Source organism: Pteronotus mesoamericanus, unplaced genomic scaffold, assembly GCF_021234165.1.
Source record: "Pteronotus mesoamericanus isolate MK-2021 breed Mesoamerican mustached bat unplaced genomic scaffold, CSHL_Meso_final contig_52, whole genome shotgun sequence".
NCBI classification, from domain to species: domain Eukaryota; kingdom Metazoa; phylum Chordata; class Mammalia; order Chiroptera; family Mormoopidae; genus Pteronotus; species Pteronotus mesoamericanus.
The window spans coordinates 5,229,340-5,253,863 of NW_026555189.1; the positions used below are offsets into that span (position 1 = coordinate 5,229,340).

Below are 24,524 nucleotides of genomic sequence, written 5' to 3' on the forward strand. Positions count from 1 at the left end.
CCTTCTCTCCCCTCTCACAGACAGTATGCACCTGCTCTGCCCTGCTGGGTGGGGCATGCTGTGGGGCAGGGGGTAGGGGGTGCTCTGCCCCTGGGGGAGGCCTGGAGGGACCCAGCCCTGACCCCAATTCTGGTGTTCAGAATTAGAAAGCGCACCAGCCCCCACAGATAAACCGTATTCTCCAATATCAGCTCCATCAGTCATTACAGTGATGTTCTAGCCTTCCATTCGCCTTATCGTTTGCCCTATTTCTCAATTAGCTCCTACATGGGAAGGGGAAAGTGTGTCAACTGCTGGGCCCTGCAAAACCCAACACCTCTTTCTATGCTAATGAGCCAATCTGTGCTTAGAAGTCTCTCATTAGAGTAAAAAGCTCTATGTTCCTCGAGTCTCTACAATTTATGAAGAGTATGGCTACACATTTCAAAAACAGTTTAGAACTTATCAACAGATGTGGTATAATGGCACATTAGTAGGTTTTTGTCCCCAAGACCTGAAAAAGTTCACAAGTCACATGATTAAGACCAATCCAGTGAGTTATAAAGTGAGAGATGCAAGAGTGAACATCAAAATGTACACACAGGAAACAGGATGCTTTTCCACCATGCCCCGGGAGTCCAATAGCCTATTATAAATTTGAATCCATACTACAAGCGAATACTTCTTTCAGCTATATGTTATTCCTTGTTTCATTGCATCACTATAATTTTTAAAAAGCATAGGCACATCCTGAAATCCCATGCTTTGTAAAAGATTCCATTATAAGAGTAATCATTATTGAACCTTTTATCCCAGATGTAATTTCTTACATGTTACAACAAGTTTGGCACGCATTGTGAATTTCAGCCAAGGTTGATAAAGTTCAATAACTTGGCTAACCAACCATGTGTACTACTCATTATAGAAGTAATAAATAGATTCATCAAAATGGACATGAAAAAGCCATAAGAAAATCGGATGCCATTTCCAGGCTGCCTCGTAAAAGCACCCCTTGTAATACTTTAATATAATTTTATATATAGTTATCACACCTACCCATCATTCAATAGCAGGCCTATATAAAACAATCATCTACCCACATATGCATGCTGAATAAATTCAAGTTACAAAGGTGAAGTCTCTATTCCAGAGATCGCAAAAGTCACATCAATGCACACCCGCTTATATATTCAACTCCTAAAAGAATTTAGAATATGTAGAAAAGGAATCAGATAGACAGGACTACAAATGTCATTTTCCTTCACATTATCTTTTGGGGGTCAGTTTTACTGAAAGCATTTTGTTTTGTTTTGCTTTTGCCAGTAATACTTTCATTCTGATTTTTCTCTTAGCCTACTGATAATTGAAAAAATTTAGTAGAGAGGGGAAAAAGTCCTGATTTAGATCAAGGTCATAGATGGAAGAAAGAAATCTCAGTGCATGAAATGGAAAAATCTCCTATCATCAAAAGTACAGAAATCAGCAAAGCTGGCCTCTAACATCTGATCACAATTAACGAAACTTCCTTTTTAGGGGTAACAAAACTTGAACAACTACATAGTTTAAAATCTACATCCTCCCCACTGCATTTCCCTCTCTGATGCTTGTAAAAGGCAGATGTCCATTTTTAAGGAAACTAAAGCCTACCCTTCTCAGAAAGAAACCTTCCCTACTTTTGGTCAACCACAGTGAAGCTGGCATCTTCTGAACTAAACATTAAAAGCTACGTTGCTCATTGCAAACATTGTCCTGTCCTTGTTACTGCTGTGCTGGGTGAATAACCGTTTCTGAGTTGTTGCGCTGCGGATGGGTTCTCTCTCCAGCCCAAGAGGGGTGGCCTGAGGGCAGAGTCTGCCCACTCTGTTTCTCAGCCAGGCCATGTCTTCATTTACAGAGCCCAGCGGAGGCAGCTTTGCCTACGCCGCAGCGTCTGCACGGCTGCCGTGTGTGCAGGAAAGACCTTTTCTATTTGCACGTTGCTTCTGCTCTCTTCCATTCTCTCTGTGCCACCAGCACCATATGTGACCAGAAACTTCTTGCTTCAGTATAACACTTTCTTCTGGATTTCCTTTCTTGCGCTCGTCTCCAGAGAGATCACTGCATGACAATGTTATAAATATTCTGATACTCTCCTGCTTCTTTTCACATCTACCATGAAGAAAAAAACATGATCAAGCTTTCTAAAACCAAAGTTATCCTCTTAACAACAAGGAAAATATCCCCTGCTATTAATTACAAACAGCACCTAAATCATCAGAACCTTAGCCAAATAATGTGAATTTTTAACTCAGCATAAGCAGAACATTACAACAGCAGAGCGCTTTATTTTCTCAAAAAGTTAGCAACTGCCAAATTCTTCCAAGAGCTTAAATACCGTAATGACAGATACTGATGTACAGAAAGATTAAAGTAAAATATGAAACTAAACAGAGAATGAAGATGTGAGCCAGAGATGTGCTTTGAAGAGCAGAAGTAATGAAAAAGAATACTCTCATACCAATTGTCATGATGAAAAAAAAGGTTAAAGGAAACTAAGGAAAGGGGGTTTAATGGTTCCCAAAAGACCTAGAGAATAAGCCTAATTCAGCAGACATTAAAACTAAAGTGCGCACAGAAAGCAGTCCTTGCCGTGTCCATACCAGTGTTCAGTGCGGTGCCCAGCATTTACAATGTGGCTACATTTCTAAATAAAGACTTCTGATAGCTATCCAGAAATGCCATCATTAATAGCTGTTAGCTTTCTAACGCAGGCTTGAAAACAAAGCCATCCTGCTAGCAAGTTGGCTCTGAAATCCAATACTAATATTTGTGCAAACGGTAAAGTCAACATTAACAATGTTTGCTGTTTCTTGTATGTCACAAGAGTGAGTTGTCCCTGCCAACATGAAAACACAAACACAAACACAGGGCCACACAATATAAAGCCATTCTTAATGAGAACAGTCAAGGAACGTTTAAGAAAACACCTATGGCTCCCTAATACCTGTGCAAGATCCACGAAATCTGTTAGGAAGATGGAAGCATTCAATTGACTGCACACTTGGAATCACTCATTTTTACATGTGGCAACTCTGTAATGCTTTGTTCCCTTCCCTGCTCAGCTCAGCCTTGCAAGTACACCCCTTGCTTTTGGAGGCTAGTGTCTCTATGATTAGCCTCCTATGACGAGCGGTTTGGAAGCATCAGTAGGTCAATCTTTATATACATTTAAAGCCATCCGCATTTGTCCTTCAGGGGTTATTTTGAAATTATTTCACTTTCAGGCATTTCTCTATGGACAGTTTAAACCAAACACATGATATGTTGGGTTTTTTTTTTTTAAAGTAGCCTTTGAAAAGTTAAAATTCCTCAATGCAAACAGGACTGAGCTTTATAATAACTAAAATATGAACTCTAGGAGCCACTCTTTAAAGACTGTGCCATCTTAAAATTTTAAAATTCTAAAATTTAACTTTTAAATTTTACACAATAGGTAATTAAAAAGTTTGTTTGGCTCTTGTAGATCCCAATATTATCCAAAATGCTACTACTTTCCCTGCGGCTTGACAGAATGTAAAAATCTCAAGTTTAAGCTACAATTCTCTACCTCATGTTCAAGTATGGTGCTCTGCAGCTGCCACGCCATTTGAAGAGCTGGGAAATGGAATGGAGTGAAGAAGAATTATGGCAATTATAAAATCTCGCTGGTGTACATTGTCAGATTAATAACCAGCATCAGCAGAGCTCAGCTACACCATCAGCAGCGTGAGGAACGGAGAGCCGAGAGCTCCAGGGCGAAGGCAAACCTCGGAGCAAGGCACGGGTAGATGCTAGCTATCGGAAAGCCCGCCAGAACCGCCGCGGGAATCTGTCCACGGGGCCGGGGGGGGGGGGGGGGGGGCGGGTGCGAGTAAGCATGCCACTCAAACTAACCACTAATTTTTATCACATATTATCTGAAGAGTACATAACTGCTTAGACTGCAAGCATGAACATCAAAAGGCACAGCATAAGCTTTAAAGGAATCATAATACAGCTGTGTGCCTGTTACCACATGGCAAACAATGGAAATGTGATTAATTAGAGAATCCACACGTTGTTCTTCAAGAGATGGCGGCCTTTCACTCACCCTGTACCTACTGCAGTCTTTGCCTTCCTTTACGGTTGCTCAGAAGATATGTAAGTGCAAACGAACCTGAAGAAAAGTCAGACACTAACAGAGAGACTTAAAAAAGCATCATTTGAGGGGTTTTTTTTTTAAGTTCTCTTTAATTTACAAGAACATATTTGGTGGTTCATGTGCAGATATCTTCTCAAGAATGAGGGGAAAGGGCTTTTAAATATAAATAAAAAAATACAGAAATAATTAGAACTACTCAGAGGCATACATGTATATAGGGAAATACGTGTTAAAAAATACATTCTACTACAAATAACATAAATTTAAATGTTCTGGAGAAGCACAAGGATCAAGCTGCTAATGTTGCAGTCAGTGGGTGACGTCCACAGGGACAAGACCCTCCCTGGTTCTGACGCCGCAGACATGGCACCTGGAACTCGGAAGTCATTAAGTGTTTGTCCACTGCAGTGGTGACCAGCCAGCCCGCTCTCTCCATACAGCCCTCCCTGCACGCCCACACAGGGTTCTAAACTGAAGTCTCCAAGAACAGGCAGGTAGGATGACCTGCAGGGAAGCAGCCTACAGGGGGCAGCATGGCTCCGGCCGGTGCAGTCTGGCTGGGTGGACACAGGAACCCAGCGTTCCCAGCTCTTCTGAATTTTCAAGAGTCAGAAATGAAGATTACTTTGAAGTAAAATATCCTGATTCCAACATGTTGGCAAGTCATCTAAATCAAAACAAAACACACTACAGGCCACTTTTCTGTGGACCAAACCAACCACCTGGCGATCAGACTGCGGCTGCAAGCCTCAGCTCACCCAGCCCAGACCGGGCAGCTCCGCTCCTGGCCGAACGGCCCCCACCTGCAGGAACAAACAAGTGTGAAAACGTCCCCCTTCCTTTATCACTCTCGCTTGACACAAAGGTACTCAGCAGCAAGACAGCGAACATTCCAGCTGTGTGCGCACTCTCCTGCTTCAGACAAACTCCAGCTGCAGGAAATGAGGCATTTGAGGGCTGCTCCCAAACACCGAACATCGAGGCTTTTCCTAGATAAAATCACCCAGCCCAAAGGTAGGGAAGAGAGGGAGTGTGGATGGAAGTCTTTGATGCTAGTGCTGAAAGAGTTCTTGGAGGTAATGCATTACTTTCAGTCTTAGCTTGAAGACTGGTCCCCAAAAGAGGCCCACATCCTAATCTCTGGAACCTGTGAGGGTTACCTTATATGGCAAAAAGGACTTTGGAGACACGATCGAGGTACAGGTCTTGAAATGGGGACATTATCTTGGCTTATCCAGGCAGGCCTAAAGTGTAAGCACATGAGGGACCTTACAAGAGGGAGGTCTGACTACGCAAGGGAAGGCAAATGATGGGGAAAGCAGATGGTGGAGTGAAGGACCATAAACCAAGGAACACGACTGGACACTAGAAACTTCAAAAAAGGCAAGGAAATGGATTCTCCCTTGGAGCCTCCAGAAAGACCCAGCCCTGCTGATGCCCTGACTTTAGCCCCATGAAACTGATTTTGGACTTCTGACCTATATGAAATGAATAAATTTGTGTTGTCTTCATAAGTAACATGTAAGAAACATGCAATTGGTAGGTGTACATGTGTGCACTCAGGTCCATCTAACAGTCCCAGAACAGTGACACACAAACACTACTGGTTTATGAAGTCCCTCCCTGGACAGGCCAACAAGCAGTAACACCGGGAGAAACACTGGGCAAGCGGCAATGGCAACATTTGGTAGGAAAAAGACCCTCATGCATGGGGACCGATCGCTCCCAAGTCAGCCATCCAGGCTGAAAGGCTGGCGACCACTGCCAAAAACCTGCCTCTGCTTCCTGACTGAGATGTTCCCCTGCGTGGGTCCATTACAGACTCTCCACCTTGTCAAGCACTCAATCTGGTAACTGCACATGAACTTAGAATTGAAACTTCCTTTGCTACCAGATAAAGTTGTAATGGTAATTTTTTTTCTGCAATGCCAATTTGGAATGCAATGACGATTTCCAGGCTGATAGAGGCTTCTCCAACCCGGCTGCTGAATTCCGAAGCCACAGCCGCCCTACTGTACAACACGGCCATGCAGGGAAGCTGAAGGCTGTCAGAAGCCGTTAGTGAAAGATGTGCAAAGTTTTTGAGATGTCATCCTTACAGCCATTGGCGGCTGACACAGCAGAGTCTCTCCATTTGAAAGAGATTGATTATTTTTATTGTTTTGTGTGATCCCCAGGAAAACAGTTTTCAGAATCAAGACGCTGCTGGCAATTTTGATGTCATATAAGCAAACGGGCACTCAGTTCATCCTCCCATTCAACCTAGGTTGGCTCTGCCTGGAAGGTAGAGTTAGGGCTGGCCTAGTGGAAACTTAAGGACACCAGGAAGAAGTGGATCATCCAAGAACTGACATTTCCACCTGTGAAACCTCAACGCAACTACCCCCTGCGACCGTTTCTGCCTCCCAAGTGTCCCGCTCCCATGGATCTGGCTAGAGTCACAGCCTGTCAACTCTGGAAGGAAGAGCATCCACTACTTTTGTGTAGTCATCACCGCCAAATCCACAGCCTAATGCTCAACAAAATTACTTGACGTCTGGTTACCTTTCTAAATCCTGCAGAAGGTGCTTTCTCAAACCTCTCAGCATATCCTAACAAAAAAATATCTGCAGATCTTACTTTAGTCTGTTCATTAAGGAATTCAATGACTCTCTTCCTCTCTCCATTCTCTTTCTTCCATAGGATTCTGGTTTCTGACAACTGTTAGGTTATTTTTCCCCAGCTGCAGGCCATCGTACGGTACTCTCTGCATGACTGCATTTGCACGTTGTGATTTAGTTGATCCTTACAAAATAGTGACAGAAATTATTATTCTCTGATTTTATGAGTCACTTAACTATTTTGAGCCTTACAGTAAGGACTTGCCTTAGGTCACATAAATTAATGACAACCTGTCTCATAGGCCAGTCTTCGGCCTAAAAAGTCCCAGTAGTCTCCAACAAAACTCATCATACCTTTTTAAGTGCTGCTAAAATTCTATTCAAACAATGACATTCTTTGGTATGATCAAGCAAATGGGACAGCAAAGCTGGACATTGATACTTAATAAACCAGGCAGTCCTGTAAATTATCACAAACTCAAGAGAACACGTGCTCCAATGCCAAACTCTCATAATAAAGATGTTACCGTAATGCATTCATTTCAGATGTAATAGTTTTCCTTCCTTATTTTGCCCAAGTTTAACGTATCTCTTTTCTTGACTGCAACAAAATTAACCTTGTCCTCTTTTTCTTTCCATTGATTCACATGTTTCCTGCACGAAGCTATATCTGACCTCCAACAAGGAAAAACAATTGTCTAAAATGTTTCCTTTCATACTAAAGGCAAATCAATGCCTAAAACAGTTATTTAGAAAGGTCATTTTAGGACAAACTCACAGATATTATGGCAGCCTTTTGAGGATCCAAGAAAGCAGGAAGCTAGGAAAATATGAAACTAATTTCAGTAACTGGAATAGCCTGGCCTCCATTCCTAAAATGACTACAATTTATTAAGTGCCTGCAATGTTGAGCAGACAATTCCCTGGGCCTTCTGGAGTTCCCATCTTCGCAAAGTAGAAATAGCATCCATGTTTCATAGATGTGAAACAGGAGTTCAGAAAAGGAAAGTAAGTTGCCCCAAGTCACTCGGATGGGACGTGGTTAGGCCAGGTTTCAAAACTAGGTCACGTCTGCCTCTCAAGTCAGTATTCCTTCTCCTGCGCCCTGCTGCCTCTCCAGATAGAAACTCACTACCTATCAAGCTTCCCCTGACTGTCAGCAGAGCTATTTTCAGCAGTGGTACAATTTCACCACGTAGGAGCTGGGCTCATCAAATGAGATAATGCATAGGAAAGTTCTGAAGAGTTGTTACTGTCATGAACAGAAGATCTGGGGAAATCTGCAAAACCCAAAGACCCAAATGTCACCTGTTGGGTTATCTTGGGATTCAACCACCATTGTAAGCTGACCAACTTCGTTTTCGGGGGTGCTCCCTCCTTAAATGTGGGTATGAAGCAGGAGTGCCCATGATCTGAGGTATACGTGGTGTGACAGATGAGACATATGCTTAGAAGTTTTTAGTGAAGCAGACTGGGGAGGTAGGCCACCTTCTTTCTCGTGAATTTCGTCTTGATCATTGCAAGACTGAATATGTACTTCAAGGTTTAGACACTTTGAGATAAATTAACTTCTAAGAGGAAGGAACATTTTGAAAATTAAATTATACTGCATGAATCAAGCAATCAATTAGCAATCAATACATAGCCAATAGTTACGCATAGAAGATGAAAAGGCAATTCATAAAACAGTAAAAACAAATGGAGGAACATATGAAGAGCTGATCAATCTTACTAACAATCAGAGACACAGAAATTAAAGTGATACTTTTCTAAAAATCTTAATTCCCAAGGTTGGCAAGGACACAGGGTATTCAATTGGTATGAGCCTCGGGGGCGGGGCGGGGGGGGGGGGTTGACAAAACCAGGCAAGGTATGAACAAATGTCCTAATTGAGCAGACCCCCTTCCAGAAAATAAAGCTATAGAATATTCACAGATAGGTAAAAATATTTAATTACAAAATGATCATCTCCACTCTACAATTAACAAAAATCTGAAATCTACCCAAATGTGCCACACTAAAAGACTGGTTAAAACCATATAATAAAATACTATGCAACCACTTAAGATGTTGTAGAATATTCAATGGCAGGCAAAGGTGCTCATGAACCACAGGTAAGTAGAAAAATCACAAAAGAAGGGAAAAGTGCTTAGGATCATATATGCTAAATATTAACAGTTATTTCTGGCAATGTGGGCAGTTCTTTTCTCATTGGCATTTATTTTTATTTTTACATATCTGCATTTTTCGAAGTTTCCATAAAGAAATCATGTTTTATAACAGTAACAAATAATTTTAAATTAATGATAAGGCATGTAAAGATAATCCGGCTTAACACCTGGCATAAACACAAACTTGAACTTGACAAATGCCAGCTCCTGTTCCGCTGTAATTCGTCCTCCACACCCAATTCTGCAGTAACACCAAAGGGGAACTGTGTAGAGAAAGTGTCAGAGTACGAATTCATGGCTGCCCAGCAGCTCAGAGATCACATCTGCCTGGGCCCTTCACACAGACACCATGCCCAATACACAGTCTGGCACAGAGCAGGCTTTCATTGGTGTTAAAATAAACTTGTTGATTTCAGACAGACTGGATGAGCTGCTTGGGAAGAGCATGGTCAGGAGGACTGTGCACTATCCTTCGGAACAAGAAGGCAACAAGTAGAATGGAGAGGGCCCCAGACACGGCCTCAGTTCTCTACTCTCAGAGCTGTGTGTTCTCAGACAAGTTACTTCACCTCTCTGTGCTTTCATTCTGACACCATTTCAAGATAACAGCGAGCACTGTGGTGAGAATTAAATACAACATGTACAGAACCTTTATATATCCTAAAGAGCTATTAATATAAGATCTTACAGCGATCTTATTAACAAGTTATTTCAGAATCAAGCACATTTTAGAGGTAGGATTGATAATAAAAAATATTTTATTAGTTTTGTTTCCATACAACTACACAAGAAACTTCTTTGGTTCTGATTTTGTTCCTTTTCATATGAAATAATTTGTTAATATGTAAGGCCTAGCTCTATCCACCTTGCTCGTCACACCCCTTCCCCCACCCTAGGGAAAAATAATAAAACAGTGAAATGAGCCAATCCCATCTCATACACAAGAACTAACACACGCTCTCCCTCTCCCTCTCCCCGCCATTCCCCTCCCCACCCACCCGACTATGCACACAATGTGAGATGTCCTGAGTCTAGTGAGGAAACCTGAATTTGCTTTCAGAGACAGCACAGTCTGAATATGGCTTCTGATAAGAAGGATCCAGAAAATCAAGCAGCACAGCCTGGTAAACAAATACCTCACAGATTTGAAACAATTAGATTCAAACCATGTCACACAACTCATTAAATAGGAGGACACTGCCCATTTACCTCATTTAGTTAGGCTTGCATAGATCACAGCTGGCACTTCGTGAAATGGTGTGTTATTAAGCCAAAGGAAGATAATAAATTTAGGCAAGTAACTCTGGCTTTTGGAATTTGTTTTTGATCAATCTATTGGAGCCTTAAATTAAGAGATCTTTACAAGAAGTCCCTCCTATTGACCCCTACATGTTATTCCGCAAAGGCTGAGGACTCACATATTGAAGAGTTTGTGTATGTATTTCAGAAAGTGCAAAAAAAGGATGTGGGCTGCGTCACACTAAATAAGTGGCTTTTGACTGCCAGCATGTCTTTTATTCTAAGATCTGTAATAATTCCCAGAATAGCCATCTAGCTTTAACAACTTTTATTTAATAAACAACAAATATATCTGTATATGAATTACCAAAATATCTTACTCTGATTAAATACAGGGTCCAGCACAAATAATGCCCCTTTTTTATTACAAATTTTTATTACAAAACCATAAGCATGTAGTTCTGTAACATAACAATATCACACTCAAGCACGCCGTATGACATGTTAGGTGAAATGTTCAAATTGCTATCTATCTCATACAAGACGCTCACATACCCCACCAACCACACACAAGCAGGCATTAATTCTGCCAGACCCTGCAGTTTTGCAATATTACGAGTATATTCAAAATGCTTTCAGGCCCTTTCATTTTCAAAAGAAAAAAAGTAAGCTGCTGAGAAAAAGAATAATATAAATAAATGTAATATGGTACAGTGTATTCATTTTGTCCCCATTTAAAATCTGAAAATAAGCAGTTTTATAAAGCCAAAAATGTTTTATTTTCTGGGCCAAATTTCTGTTTGAGAACTGAAGCATCCAATTAATGTGTTGCCTCAAACTTTAGTTGTGGAGCCAAAATAAAAATTACACTCCTTAAGATCTTGTATTTGTACAGTACTGGCTATTTGCTTCTTATTACTTGAATTAATATGGCCTCTCTTATTCTAAGAAAAATATACTAAGCCCTAAAAGACACGTTTTCTTCTAATCCAAGAACAAATCATTATAAACAGTCTAATTATAATAAATTATATAATACTAGATAAGGCTAGGCTGGCAGGGGCAGGAAAGCTCTATAGTCTTAGGGAAAAAAAGTATAAGATCACCAAGGTATTCTAAATGAACCTTAAACAGAGGCATTTAAATATTTAAATATTACGATTTCCACTTAGGAAAAAAATCACATTATTGATAGGGTAGCACACTCAAACCAATAATGTCATGAAAACACATGCCCTTGTGTAATTTGGCAGAACAGGCTGCTCCCTGAATACAATAGACCTTTTTATTAAATAGATCTCTTCATCCTTGGCATTTTATGCAAAAAAAAAAAAAAAGGGGGGGTGTGGGGGAGAAAAAGAAACAAACATGACACTAGTAATAGTTTTCTGTTTGAACCCTTTCACCAAGAAGTACAAGACCTAAAAGATATGTTAGAAAAGTAAAAGGCATTATTTAACAAAAATGAAAGCAAGACTGCCTAGCGAAGAGGAAAACTATATTGAAATGCTACCGCTTTTGTGTAACTATACCAAAGAGCAACAGAGCCCTCTAGTGGAGAAAAAGTATAAATAAAGAGTTCTCTCTCAGGTTAAAGGAAAATGATAGAACCCTTTCTTTCATGACAAATACTGAAACTATGTCACTGTATTACGTAAAAGCAAAAGTCCAAAATATTTAAACTGGATAGCAGGTAAAATAATTTTCAAATTTCAAACCTTATAAAACACTTGTGATCTCAATCGGCATAGAATTCATATTTTTAAAACTTCTCTTTAAATTATGATTTGAATCATTTTGTCATTGCAAGGTAACTTTTATAACCCTCATCTGTTATGCTGGCACTGTGACAAATAAGTTAAAATATAAACTTATATGCAACTATGAAATTCAACTGACTCATGAAACCAAATTCAGTTAAGATCAGGTATATTATTTATGCATTATTCTATATAATTTATTAATATTTTTTAAAAGATTCTATTTATTTTTAGACAGAGGGGAAGGGAGAAAGAGCGTGAGAGAAACATCAGTGTGTGGTTGCCTCTTATGCTGTCCCCTCCTGGGGACCTGGCCCTCAACCCAGGCATGTGCCCTGACTGGGAATTGAACCGGCAACCTTTGGTTCGCAGGCCAGAGCTCAATCCTCAGAGCCACACTAGCCAGGGCTAAATAAGTTTTTTTAATATGTGACTGCCAACTTATGAGATGCGGCTCACTGGAAAATTTCGATTGGTGTCTTCCTTTAGAAACATACATAGCTTCTCAAATACTCTGATCATGTTACTTCCATGCATATTCAATGTCCATGAATATTACATATAAAATGGTTGCTTTGTTCATAAGATACTAATTCTTAATTTTCATGTACTATCATTCAGAGACTTTTTCCAAGATTATCAAAAATCTCCATAGTAACTCAGAACAAAATAATATCAAAATCATTTTACTTGTAATAAACAGATACATTTTAACATATAAGAGAAGTGGTTACAAATGTTTTTAATTTAAAATGAGAGTTTAAATTGCCAAATGTTAGATTATTTCAGAAATTTTTCCTCTACTTAATGAGCACTACATTCTTAAAAAGTAGATAAATGCCAAGATCCCCTAGTTCTAGTCCTGTTTGTTGACAACTGGATAAGAAACTGTAATCAGGCATTTGAGGATCCCTAATGTAATGGTCCCATATGAGTAAGATTTAACCACAAAATGACTGTAAGTTAGCTTATGGCCTCAGATTCATGGGATCTTTTGGAATAACTAAAAATAAAGTCAATAGCATGATTTAGGCCAGAAGGCAAAAATCCAGTAACCCTAGGTGTAAAAAGAGAAACAGAACTAAAGGTGTACAGGAAACTAGTCTAGTACACAAATGTGAAGTGCAGATTTAAAAATCTTAAGAATACATCAAGAAAAGCAATTTTCTTGTATTACTATGGAACTGGTAGAATTTACACCAGATATGAATTCATCATGGTGATGATTTACAGGATAAAAGATTACAGCAACTATACTTCACACTGTAACTGCAACACATGATTTAAGGCCAAGACCCTGAGCTTTAACAAATGGGTTCTCTAAGCCAAAACAACCAACTTCAACATTATACTATCATTAACATTTTGGTATTGCCACGTGGCAATCTGGTACCTTCACTGAAGGGAACAAATTTAGGGATAACTTTGGTAGCTTGTATGTGGACTTTTTACTTCTCAAAATATACAAATTTTGATATGTAAGTGTGTGTATACATACGTATATATGTATATGCACACATATTAGAATCCTTGCGAAAAACCTTAGGAAGGTGATTATATAACATAAACAGAAAACTGAAGTGTCAGTCCTAAAACACATTTTACTGGTAAATACACCAAAGTGCCCAGCTTGTATTTGTTCAGGGGGAAAAATGTTTTGTTTTTGTTAATGGATCCTTTAGCTCAAAAACCAAAACCAGCCCAGGCTAGTCTAGATTTAAAGTCATGTTATTTGATGCAGCCTTTTATGAAAGTTCAAAAGGTAAAAGAAACTTCATCCTGACTAAACTCTGAAGGGGATTTAAAAATCAGACTTTATACACTATTGGCTTAATACTGGCAGTTAAGAAGAGAGTTTTATCATCATTACCAATGAACACTAGACTAAAAATATCTAATTTTCTCATAATTAATAGTTTTAAGATGGATGTTTGACAAAACCTGGATTTCACGCCTTAAATACGATGATAAAGCAGCCTGCTCACTGCAACAACCTGCTTGTCTCTGCCAAGGAGAAACAGTGAACGGGGAAGGCGCTGTCCCACATTTAGGCATTCAATTAACCCTTCATTAGAAGGGTCCTGCTTTTGATGAGCACATGTCAGCCCTCGGATTCAAGAAGGCAGCATTTTATACTGAACTATTTATTTGCAGAGCCAAATTAGCTTGATAGACAGGTTTGTGTCTGGAAAAGAAGCTATGGGATCTTCCATGATGAAAAATTTCCTAGCCTAAAAAATTCTCTCTCCTGAGACCTTGCAATAACGTTTTATTTAACGATCACCATGTTGAAGCCATTTCCATTCATTTATACCAAATCAGAGTCACCAAGCCCCTAACTCCAGAGAGCCGTGGAACACCTGCCCCTTCCTGCCCAGTGCTGTGGCGAGCACAATGGAAATGAGCTCCTCCCTTGCCTCTACTGGGTAGCAGCCGGGACTGTGGGGTTCCGGGCCTCTTGGTCTAGCAGAAGCTTTAGGTGAAGAGATGACTTCCCCCTGGATACTGAGATGCTGATCTCCACACAGAGAGGTCCACAAGCTACCGCTTTCAATCTACAAAGGTCTTCGGGTTCAGAACGCTGGTTAAACAAAGGTCAAGGAGAGAAGAGTGTTAGTTTCTGAGGAGGCAACATCCTAATGCTAGTAGTTCCCTAAACGGAGGGGAAACAGAGTTGAGGCAAGGGCTGCAGGATATTAGTGGGACATCCTGAGCAATTATATATGATGTGTTGCCACAATCTTACTGTGGCCTGGGGACACCCAATCTATCTAAAGCTTACCTACATTGTGTCAAATTTAGAGAATGTTGGGTGATCTTACTTTGAAAGGAATTAGATCTTCCAATGCAGGGCCTGGCAAACTTCTTCTATAAAGAGCCAGAGAGTAAATATTTTAAGCTTTGCAGGCATATGGTCTCTGCCATGATCACTAATCTCTGCGAGTAACATGGAAACAGCCACAGACAAAACCGGTAGCGAATGGGGATGGTTGTGTTCTAATGAAATTTTACGTACAAAACCAGGCAGCACATCAGATTTAGCTCATGAGCCATAGTTTGCCAACCCCCAGTCTAGGCAGCTAAATCCAGTCAACAGTCACACCTGGCTACAACCTGCAAGTGTAAAAGCACAGATTTCATAAAATCATAACGCTTTATTCTGATAGTTCCTCAGAAACCTTTCTTCCAGAATCACCCTGATCTTTTTGAGTTGAATTAACAAAGAGTCCCTCCAATTGCCTTAGTAAAAGCAAATATCAAAAATTCAAATTATGAATCTCTATCACTTACAGCTGGGTGGGGATGGGACAAGACGAAATCTGCTTAGAGGGCACTTCAGAGGGGGAGAGTGTCCTAGTACAAGCCAACGTTCCCCGCGGAGAGGCGGCCCTCCTGCCCGGTGATCGCCCCTTTCCACACGACACAGTGCCTCAACAACGGCAACTCCAACAAAGCAGTGCCTTGTGGGGAATTTTTTAAAAACCACTGGAAACACCAGATTTGTAAATCATCCTTTGTAAAGAAAATTAGGTGACCTATGTTTTCAGTCATACAGACACCACTGTCAAAAGAAACACTGGCATGTTTTGTTCCAGCTCACAGTGCCTTGGAGGACAGACATTCACAAGGCTGAAGACTGGACAGCTCATACACAGAAAACAGGCTTCCCTGAGGGGCGAAAGGAAGTGAACAGCAACGCCACTGAAGCTTTGATGGAAAATGACTCCCGAATGCCCGAAGTCTTGAAAATGAGGACACCCAATTCACTCTGCATTCAGCTATTTGATTTGAAATGGGTAGAAGTAAAGTGGTGATAGCAATTTATAAATCCGCATATTTCACAGTACAGTAGAAGGAAGAACTTTATCTAGAAGCCACAGCCTACTTGGGCAAGGACACTTTCTAAGGCAGCCACGCAGGATATAAAAGCTAACTCAGTCACGATGAAAAGCCATGCGCCTATCTTCAGCCCCTTTTCTTTAAGCCTGATACCACCACTGCAGCAGACTGAGTTATTTGTTATGATTTGATTGCCTGGAATGCTCGGTACGATATTATTTCAAAAATTAAGAATACAAATCTTCAGCACTCACCTAGATGTATGCTTCTCAAGAGTGGGGGGGGGGTGGAAATGGGGTGAGGTGACAAGTGCTAAAGGCAATTTCTGAGGGAAGGTTGGAGCTGCGGAAACGGCAGGGGGTGTCTGAACAGAAAGCGCTGGTTTCCCTAAGACCTTTCCCAACACCATTTCATCCTAAGCTTCACAACTTGCCACCCTAACTCTCTGGACCACAGACACCTACTTGCAGTGTCCACAAAATGTATTATGGACATGAAGAAGGGAAAGTCTTCGAGGGGTTGTGGGAGCTGTGAAGAGGCACAGAGCGCGGGCTTTCCTCAAAAGAGGTGCGAGGCCCTTTCCGACCAACAACGCATTTATCCTCCATGCTTCAGCATCTCTTCCTCCCTGATCATGATTAAACATACAGCTGAACAGAGCTCTCCACGTGAGCCAATTCTACTGGTCCAAGATTACAATGGCATAAGCTGACGTTGCAAACCCTGACAGAGCTACAGCCACATCCTAAGGTCTGCTACCTAATCTCAGACAGAGCAAAGAGTAAACACAGAAAATCAGCAGTAATCACATATCTAAGAAAAAAACAGTCTAGCCAGAAGACCAAGGGAATGAAATATTTCAGTCAATTTTCTGGTTAACTAAGTGTTAAATAAAAAGAGACATTTTACTTAAATCTTTAAGTCTCTATTTTTTCTTAATTATCTACACTGTATTGATTGGTCAACACCCTCCTATAACAGTAGTCAATGCAACAAACACAACATATTTTTTCTTGGATGACTGAGGATCCAGTCATTATTTTTAATAAAGCGTCATCAGTTTTGATTATCAAAGATGACTACATAAAATTCATCCAAAAAACAAATTCAGAAAATTGGGCTGACCATATTCTAAACCCAAGTTGAAGTCTGAGAGTTGATTTTAAATAAACCTCTTTCAATTAAAGGAAAAAAAAAAGGGCAGCACAACTCCATTTTTTGCTTCTTTGCCTTCATACAGCCTGCACAATAACTCATCCTCTAGTGCATATTCTCACCTCTTGTGCTTGAGCTGATGATGCCAGGGAATGTTTATGGAGGTTTGAGAAGGGGTCACAGAAAATGAAGACAGAACAGAGAGAGTACAGGACATGCACAAAGGGGTATGAAAGAGAAGGCCAACAAGGGAGGGGCACTGGGGGCTGGGAGTGGTCAAAGGACAGAGAGAACTTGCCAGAAGACAGCTGAATGCAATCCCATTTCTCGTCTCTATAAATTAGGATGCATACCCTTATTCAAAACAGTTGGTTCTTACAGATTCAGATATTGATATAAATGGACCAAATCAAAGTAAGGGTAAAATCCTACGGAGAGTTACTGCACAAGCATCTGCTTTGCCACTATTGCTTTAACAAGCCCTGATGCTAAGGGAAGAGCACCCCCTTGAGCCACCTACCTCATGATGGTCACGGTGGTTAGTCACTAGCAATTAAGAGGATTAACTTAGAGGTTAAGACAAGGACTAATTTTCCAACATAAAAAGAAATAAGATCCTGTACCCAAAGGAAAATGATATTCTCAGTGACCAGCTGAAACCTGCAGTATCCTTTGTTCCAAAATCATGATATGTTGTTGTTCCCAATATTCCATTACCAATCAATTTCGGTTTGAATAACCTAAGAATTGGAATGTGTCCATACACCACAGAGACCAGGTCTGAAACTCAGATGGAAGATTGTTGTCTCTAATCCTCAAATACCAAAATAGCCATGGTCTTTTGCTGAGTTTTCAGCTTTTAGAGAATTCAAGGTCAGCCCCTACGTAGCCTTTCATGGTAACATTGGGATTTTAGAAGACAGCAGGATTTTAACTAAACGATAGCTGAAAAGGCTATAAATACAGTTTTCAATTCAAGAATTGCTATATAAGATTTCATCATAGCAGTAATAACAACAACAACAACAACAACAACTGTAAGTTAATGGCCTACCTATTCCTGAATTAGCTCCAGTAACGACGACCACTTTGCCTGTGAAATCCCGGCCCTGGAGTATTTCCATGGCTGTGGTGCTACCATCATATCTCTGTCTGTTGGTTGGCTTTGTAGGATTATCATCCACGGTAAATGCCAATCTTGGGTCCAAATAGGTAGTTCTTTTATTTATGTGGCTGCAAAGAAAAGGGGAAAGCAGTCAACCCACAGCAGTGAACATAGGCATTTATAAATGTAAGATAATGTTACAGTTTAGGCTAGGCAAACCCCACCTTTCATGTACTAAAAGGGCTTATACTTAAGCCCGGAAAGAACTGAAGTCCAATTAGACTATCTTCTGGCCTCAAGAAGGATTACATTTCTGCCTGAAAAGACAGTCATCTACTCCTTTCCTTCAGAACTGCCTATAAAATACGCTGTAACATACCATAAGCATTGCCTTGTATCCTTAGATCTCAAAAGAGAAGAAATTTTTTTTTTTTAATTCACGTAAATGCAGCCATAAGATCTATCAGCCACTCTTTTCAGTAGATTTTCATTAAATCTCTTGGCCCTGTGCAAGTGCCTAAAAAGACTGGGAGAGATGTCGAGAACTCAAAATGATAAGTCTTAACAGTAAATACAAACCCAGCAACTACTAAATTTCTAAAGACTTTCTTTTTAAGACTGCACTCATACCTCCTTATAACATTAGAACTTTAATTTAGAGTTGGTCTAAATCTTGTAGAAACAATGTTAAAATATATTGACACACATGGATTAATTGGTTACCCTTATGTAACAGTACTTATGACATTCTAAATTCTTGGGATTTGAGATAAAGACCTCAAAATATCTTAAAGTCTACTAAGAACTTCCAGAAAGAAAAAGATGAGACTTCATGATTTGTAATGTGTATGTATGTGTAAAATTATATATAGTTTTAAATCTATACTCATCCTATAAATACTAAGACCCAAGAATAATCCAACTTTCACTTTAATTATAGCCAGAGCTGCCAGATAAGCGTTTTTACTACAAAGCTGCACATAGGCGACAGAGCGGTGCTGTGCTGGAGCTGGTTCACAGGGACTTGCAAGAGCCCAGTGTGCACATTTCTTCCTAGCTCCTCGGTGACTTTGCCTTGGGAGCTTGAAATAGGCTGTGGTGAACGCTTTTACATCATGGGAACAAATCCGGGCTTTTCCCCTGGGGAGCTGCTGTTGAACATTCACCCGCACGCCACTCCAGCAGGCTCAGGGAGGTAAGACGACCAGCCAGGACAGCCGGGCGACAGCTTGCCTCCCCTGGGCACTGTGGGGATTGAACGAGCTTATACTACAGGTATAAGGTGACAAGAGTCATGTCTGCATCATGCGCTGTGTTAGACAGGTGGTTACTATTGTTGTTATTGGAATTTACTCTAAAAGGAGTTTTACAGATAACGATGCTCAAAGCATTACTTATAATTACAGCTGCCCAATAATAATGTAACATCAATGCCCACTCCCTCTTCAAAATGATACTCTACAGCCCTTAAACATCTTCTTGAAAAATACCTAAGGATATGAGAAAATGCTCACAAACACATGTGGAAAAAAATAGGCTACTAAACAGTTCACACAGTACACTCCCATCTGTTTTTTTTAAGTGTGTGTATATAAAACAGACTGGAAAAATAAATGCAAAAACTGTTCAAAGTAGTTATTAAGATTACAGTTATATACTGTGTCATAGTTTTGTACAGTAAATGTATATTACTTTTTTAATACAAAAACATTAAAAAGTAAAATGGTTGAGAATAGTTTCTATGTACACACTTACTCGACAAAATACACTTGTCCATTCTCATCGGTTTCTTGTTCCCATCCATATGGCAAATCTGAAACACAGGAAAGACTGACAGGTCTACATAAGGCAGGGATGGGGTGAACTGAAGCAGGGTCCCACAGGTCAGGAAGGGGGTGTCATGCCCTTCCAGCTCCTGCCCCCGGCGCCTATCCCACCAGACCAAGAGCCAAAACACTTTGCCACGCTTAGGTCATGTGTTCCCACTGCGGAAGTTACAAAGGGCCCAATATCCCAGCCAGACTCCACGTTTCTATCTCCTGCTCAGATATACAAGTCTGTTTCATTCCTGATCATCCTTCAACTCTCCACTCAGCTTCAGCTCCTGCTCTTGACAAAAACCCTACCAGTTGCTCCAATCAACATGAATTCTCCCCTGAATGAATTCACAGAACGTATCTTTACAAACACCATTTGTATGTAGACTTGTGATGCCTCTTACACAATATTATAGAGCATTATAATTTTAAAGTTTATATTAAAGTTTTATTATTAAAGTTTTATATTAAAGTTTTTAATATTAAAACAATATTAAAGTTTTTCTTTCCACAGGTACATACTGTCTCTTCAACTAGACCTTCTTACACGTCTACTCTGCAGGTGACTAACTTCTTCAAAAGCACCCATAAGTCATGGTGATCCTGATGGAACCTGATCAAACACTGATAAATTTAATTCCATGACAGGAACCAAGAACAAGTTTACAGTGCAAATCTAATAAACTGTGAGTCAAAGACCTCTTTTACATATTTTTATATTTTTTTATTTAAGACCTGTAAGAGATCATCCTCACCATTCCACCCCAAGACCGCATCACCTCCTTCTGCCAAATCCCATGAGCTCCTCAGAGTGAGAGCCCAGTTCCTTGATGGCTCCCTATCAGAAAGCCTTCCCAGAATGACACAGTGACCTGTCACCTCTCTGCCTGTGATATTTTTCCTATCTAATTAATGTTTTACATATGAGGTGTTTTGCTTTATGACCACAAAATACAAACCTCCTGCTATTCGTTTTCTTTTTCCAGTTTTCGGATGTTCCCATTGAGTCTTCTCCTCAGTGTGACTATTTAAAAAAAAAAAAAGAAATCCACAAAATAACAATGAGTAGAAGTTACACTTCTAAAAATCAGTCCATTAAATTTTTCTCTCCCAAATAATACTCTTTCTTGAGAGTAGTGAAGCCAGACATTCAGAAAACAGTAGAGCATAAACATTAACTGTTCGCATCAAGTCAAATTCCCTAGATTGGAAGGAGAAGCAGTCTGTCAAAAATCTCCTAAAAGCCTGCCTTCACATTCACATTCCGGCCAAGGCGGGCTGGAGTAGAAGGACCACAACCTCAGTTGTGGGTCAACTTTAGGAAGCTAGCTCAGTCGCTCAAAGTATCTAGAGAGCCCTGACTGGCATGGCTCAGTAGGTTGGGCGTTGTCCTGCAGTTCGATCCCGTCAGGGTAGTGCCTGGGTTGCGGGCCAGGTACCCAGTTGGTGGCAAGCAAGAGGCAACCAATCAATGTTTCTCTCACGCGTCAGTCTTTCTCTCCCGCCCTCCCCACTCTCTCCAAATAAATAAATAAAAATCTTTTTTAAAAAATCTAGAGTGGTGCTTTATTTTAGTTTTATTCCAGGATAGACTGACAAACTTCAATCTAATTCATAATGCTGATATTTACATATCACTTAGATATAACTGTAATCTTCTTAAATGTTTATTCTTTCCACAGATAGAATTTCAAAGTGCTTTTTTAAACTACTGATTCCTAATTGGGCCAGAGAGGTAATTAAGAATGCAGGAAGACAGCCCCATAGGTCACCTAGCTGTGTGCCTTTTGTCAAGTTACTCAATCTCAGGACCTCAACTTCCTCATCCGCAAAATGGAAATAATCCTAGTACTGATCTCAGGGGAATGTTATGAGGATATTGTATACAAAGGGTTGAACACAGTACCTGGCATATAAGAAGCCCTCAAAAGTGCTAGCTATTATTTTGAAGAAAATATACAAATTAGTCTGATTTATGTGTCAAACTTAGCATTTCATCTCAGTAATTAAAATCGTAAGCCTATAACAGACTAGAGACACCTGTCAACTGGTGATGAAGTATCAAGAAAAACATAAAATTACTTAATCAGAGAAAAAGCTGGATGTTCCAAGAATCATTCAAAGGGGAGGGGTATTTCCTAAAAGTTCACATATCCATACCAAAGTAGAAAATATTTAATCACTGACATCTAGATGATAAAATTTGAATATTTCTTCCCTATCAATTATTTTGAAGAAGATAAATAGAGAGAGCATAAACTTGCTGTGAAAGTTTATGAGTCGAAAGTGTGGTCTTTTTTCAGGAACTCCTGGCTTCCGGTCTGTTTGTAAACTCTCTGTGGCCAGTGCAGGGACGGCATGGACACTGGACACAGAAGGCAGAAGACTGAGCTCCTGTGCTGCCTGCACTCAGGCAGCCCGTCCACCTGGCCACACACCATACCCAGGAGACACCACACCAGCAACAGTGATTGCTGACTGATTAAACTATCTTCCCGGCAACAAGCATCAGGAGCAAGGACCAGCTCCTACTCGTCCATGACCACCATCAAATCCCACTTGCGAGAAAGGAAGCCTTGACTCCCTAATGAAGACAACCCGCCCCTCATTGACACGGCTCCTGCTTCTTGCAGACTAAGTGACCAGCAACCAAATACACCAAACACTGGCAACAATATAAAACCTTCCTGCTTCTGGCGTTGCCATCTTCAGGTAAATTTACAGACGTGCTCACATTTTCCTTTGCCTGACGCTAATGGTGGTTGTCATCCCACAGGCATACATCCGATGAGCCTGGAACCCAGCCCCAAAACGCCTGCCCTCAAGAATCCACCAAGTGACCGCCACAAGTGGAACGCTGACACCCTATAGCATGTGTGCTAGTGAGCGAAGGCCATCCCAGGCCCATGCCCATGAACCCTCAGACCCCAGCCCTGAGCCTGGCCGGCAGCAGGGCTCAAATGCAAGCATGTGGAGTGAATAAATGTCTTCCCAAAAAGCTGAAACACTTGCTCAGGACGTTTCCTATCCTGAAAAATATTTTTAAAAATAAAAATTAAAAATTAAAAAACATTGCCATGCCATGTCCTTCACTTTGATAGAAAATGCCTAAGCCAGGGTTTCTGATGCTCACTCTCCAGCCACACGGGTCTCTGCTGGGGGGGCCGTCCTGTGCATCGTGGGATGATTAGCAGCTTCCCTGGTCTCCACCCACTAGATGCCAATATGCCACTCCCTGCAGCCATGGGAATAGTGACCCGGTGGGAGGACCCTGGGCCTGAGGCGAAGCAAATGTAATTCGGGTGCGAGGATTCAGAAGCATAATGCCCACATTTCCTGGGTCTCCCACTCACCAGCCGCGTGCACTTGGAGGTTGTTTACCCTCCCTGGGCCTCAGTTTCCCCATCAGTAAGAGTGAGGATAATAACAGCACCCACCTCTTGGGATTAAAGAGAACTGAATGAGTTACTGTGTGAAGAACTAAGAACCATGCCTTTCACAGAGAAGTATTATTTTAAATTAACACATATATAAAAATTAATTAAAAGGTGTTTTTAACTGTAACCTAAAATGACTTTTTAATGAACAGAAAATTATGACACATGTCCCCGAAGTGTTATCTTATTCTTCCTTAAATAGAAGCCCTCTTTTTTTCTTTCAATAAGCTTTTTGTCATTTAAAAAAGATAATTAACATTGATCTTAATTTAAGCCAAAGGGATCAAAATTAAATTCACACCATATTATATGCATTTCAAGTACGCTTTTCTAAGTTTTTTTTTTTTTTTCTTTTTTCATCATAGTTTCTTTCAACTGAGAGACCCAGAGCTGCCTGTGAGGAGAGCCCGCCCCAGGACAAGGGGTCCAGCTCCCCACAGGGTGAGGCCAGTCGGCCCTCTGGCTGCCAAGAGGGCTTCAGAAGAAAGGGGGGCTGGGGGGCCCGTCCAGGGAGGCCCAGGTGACCACAGCAACAGCTCCCAGCACCAAGATCTCATTCTTCTGTCCCCATCTACTGGTTTAGGCAGAGGGAGGGGAGAAAGGCCTGCCCACAACAGCCGAAAAATACCCTCTCCTTGGGAGTCAGGGCCACATGATGTACATGCCTTGAGGTCCATGAATGCACCGCGGGGCATGTGGAGAGCACAACAGAGCTCACACGACTGAAGAGGGCAAGGCTGTAAGGGGACAGGTTCCACTAGGGCCACAGCCTCTGCCCTTGGGCATGGCCCTGCTGTGATGGGAGGAAGACAGTGTGAAAACAGGAACTACTCAAAGGGCAGTCTTCTGAAACCCCAAGAGAAAGACAAGTGACCCGTCCAGAGCTGGGAGGGAAAAGAAGAGCCAGGATGTTTGTAGGTCAAGGGGACTAATGGGAGCCCAGGGCAAGGACTGGTCAGAGGCATCCCTTGGCCCTCGAGCCGAAGAGCAGAGGGCTGGAAAGGGGTTCTGGAGAGAGGCCCCCCTCAGCGGGAGCCAGCCAAGCCCTGTCGCCAGTGTCAACATCGGGGCCAGACAGGCAAGTGTGAGATCTAAAACAATGGTGGAGGCAAGCGGAGGTGGCTTTTCAGAGAACATGTATGTGTCACTGAGTCCCCTGGCCACGGGCTCCCTGGAGGCTCTCAGAGGAAGTGGCTGGCGTATGCAGATGGTACTTCAAGAAAGAAAAGCCCAAGCCCAGCCTCTGGGGGCCATGTAGGAAG

General features: G+C 41.1%; 1 protein-coding gene across 2 annotated transcripts in view; it reads right to left on the reverse strand.

Annotated features, from left to right (window-relative positions):
* WWOX (WW domain containing oxidoreductase) overlaps nt 1-24,524 on the reverse strand; it is a 475,224-nt gene that overhangs the window by 448,278 nt on the left and 2,422 nt on the right. For both annotated transcript variants that reach the window (XM_054579152.1, XM_054579151.1), the window contains exons 2-4: nt 20,785-20,849; nt 19,764-19,821; nt 17,958-18,136 (exon numbers count right to left, since the gene is read on the reverse strand). In XM_054579152.1, coding sequence (XP_054435127.1) covers nt 17,958-18,136; nt 19,764-19,821; nt 20,785-20,849 — 302 coding nt within the window. The remainder of the gene's footprint in view (nt 1-17,957; nt 18,137-19,763; nt 19,822-20,784; nt 20,850-24,524) is intronic.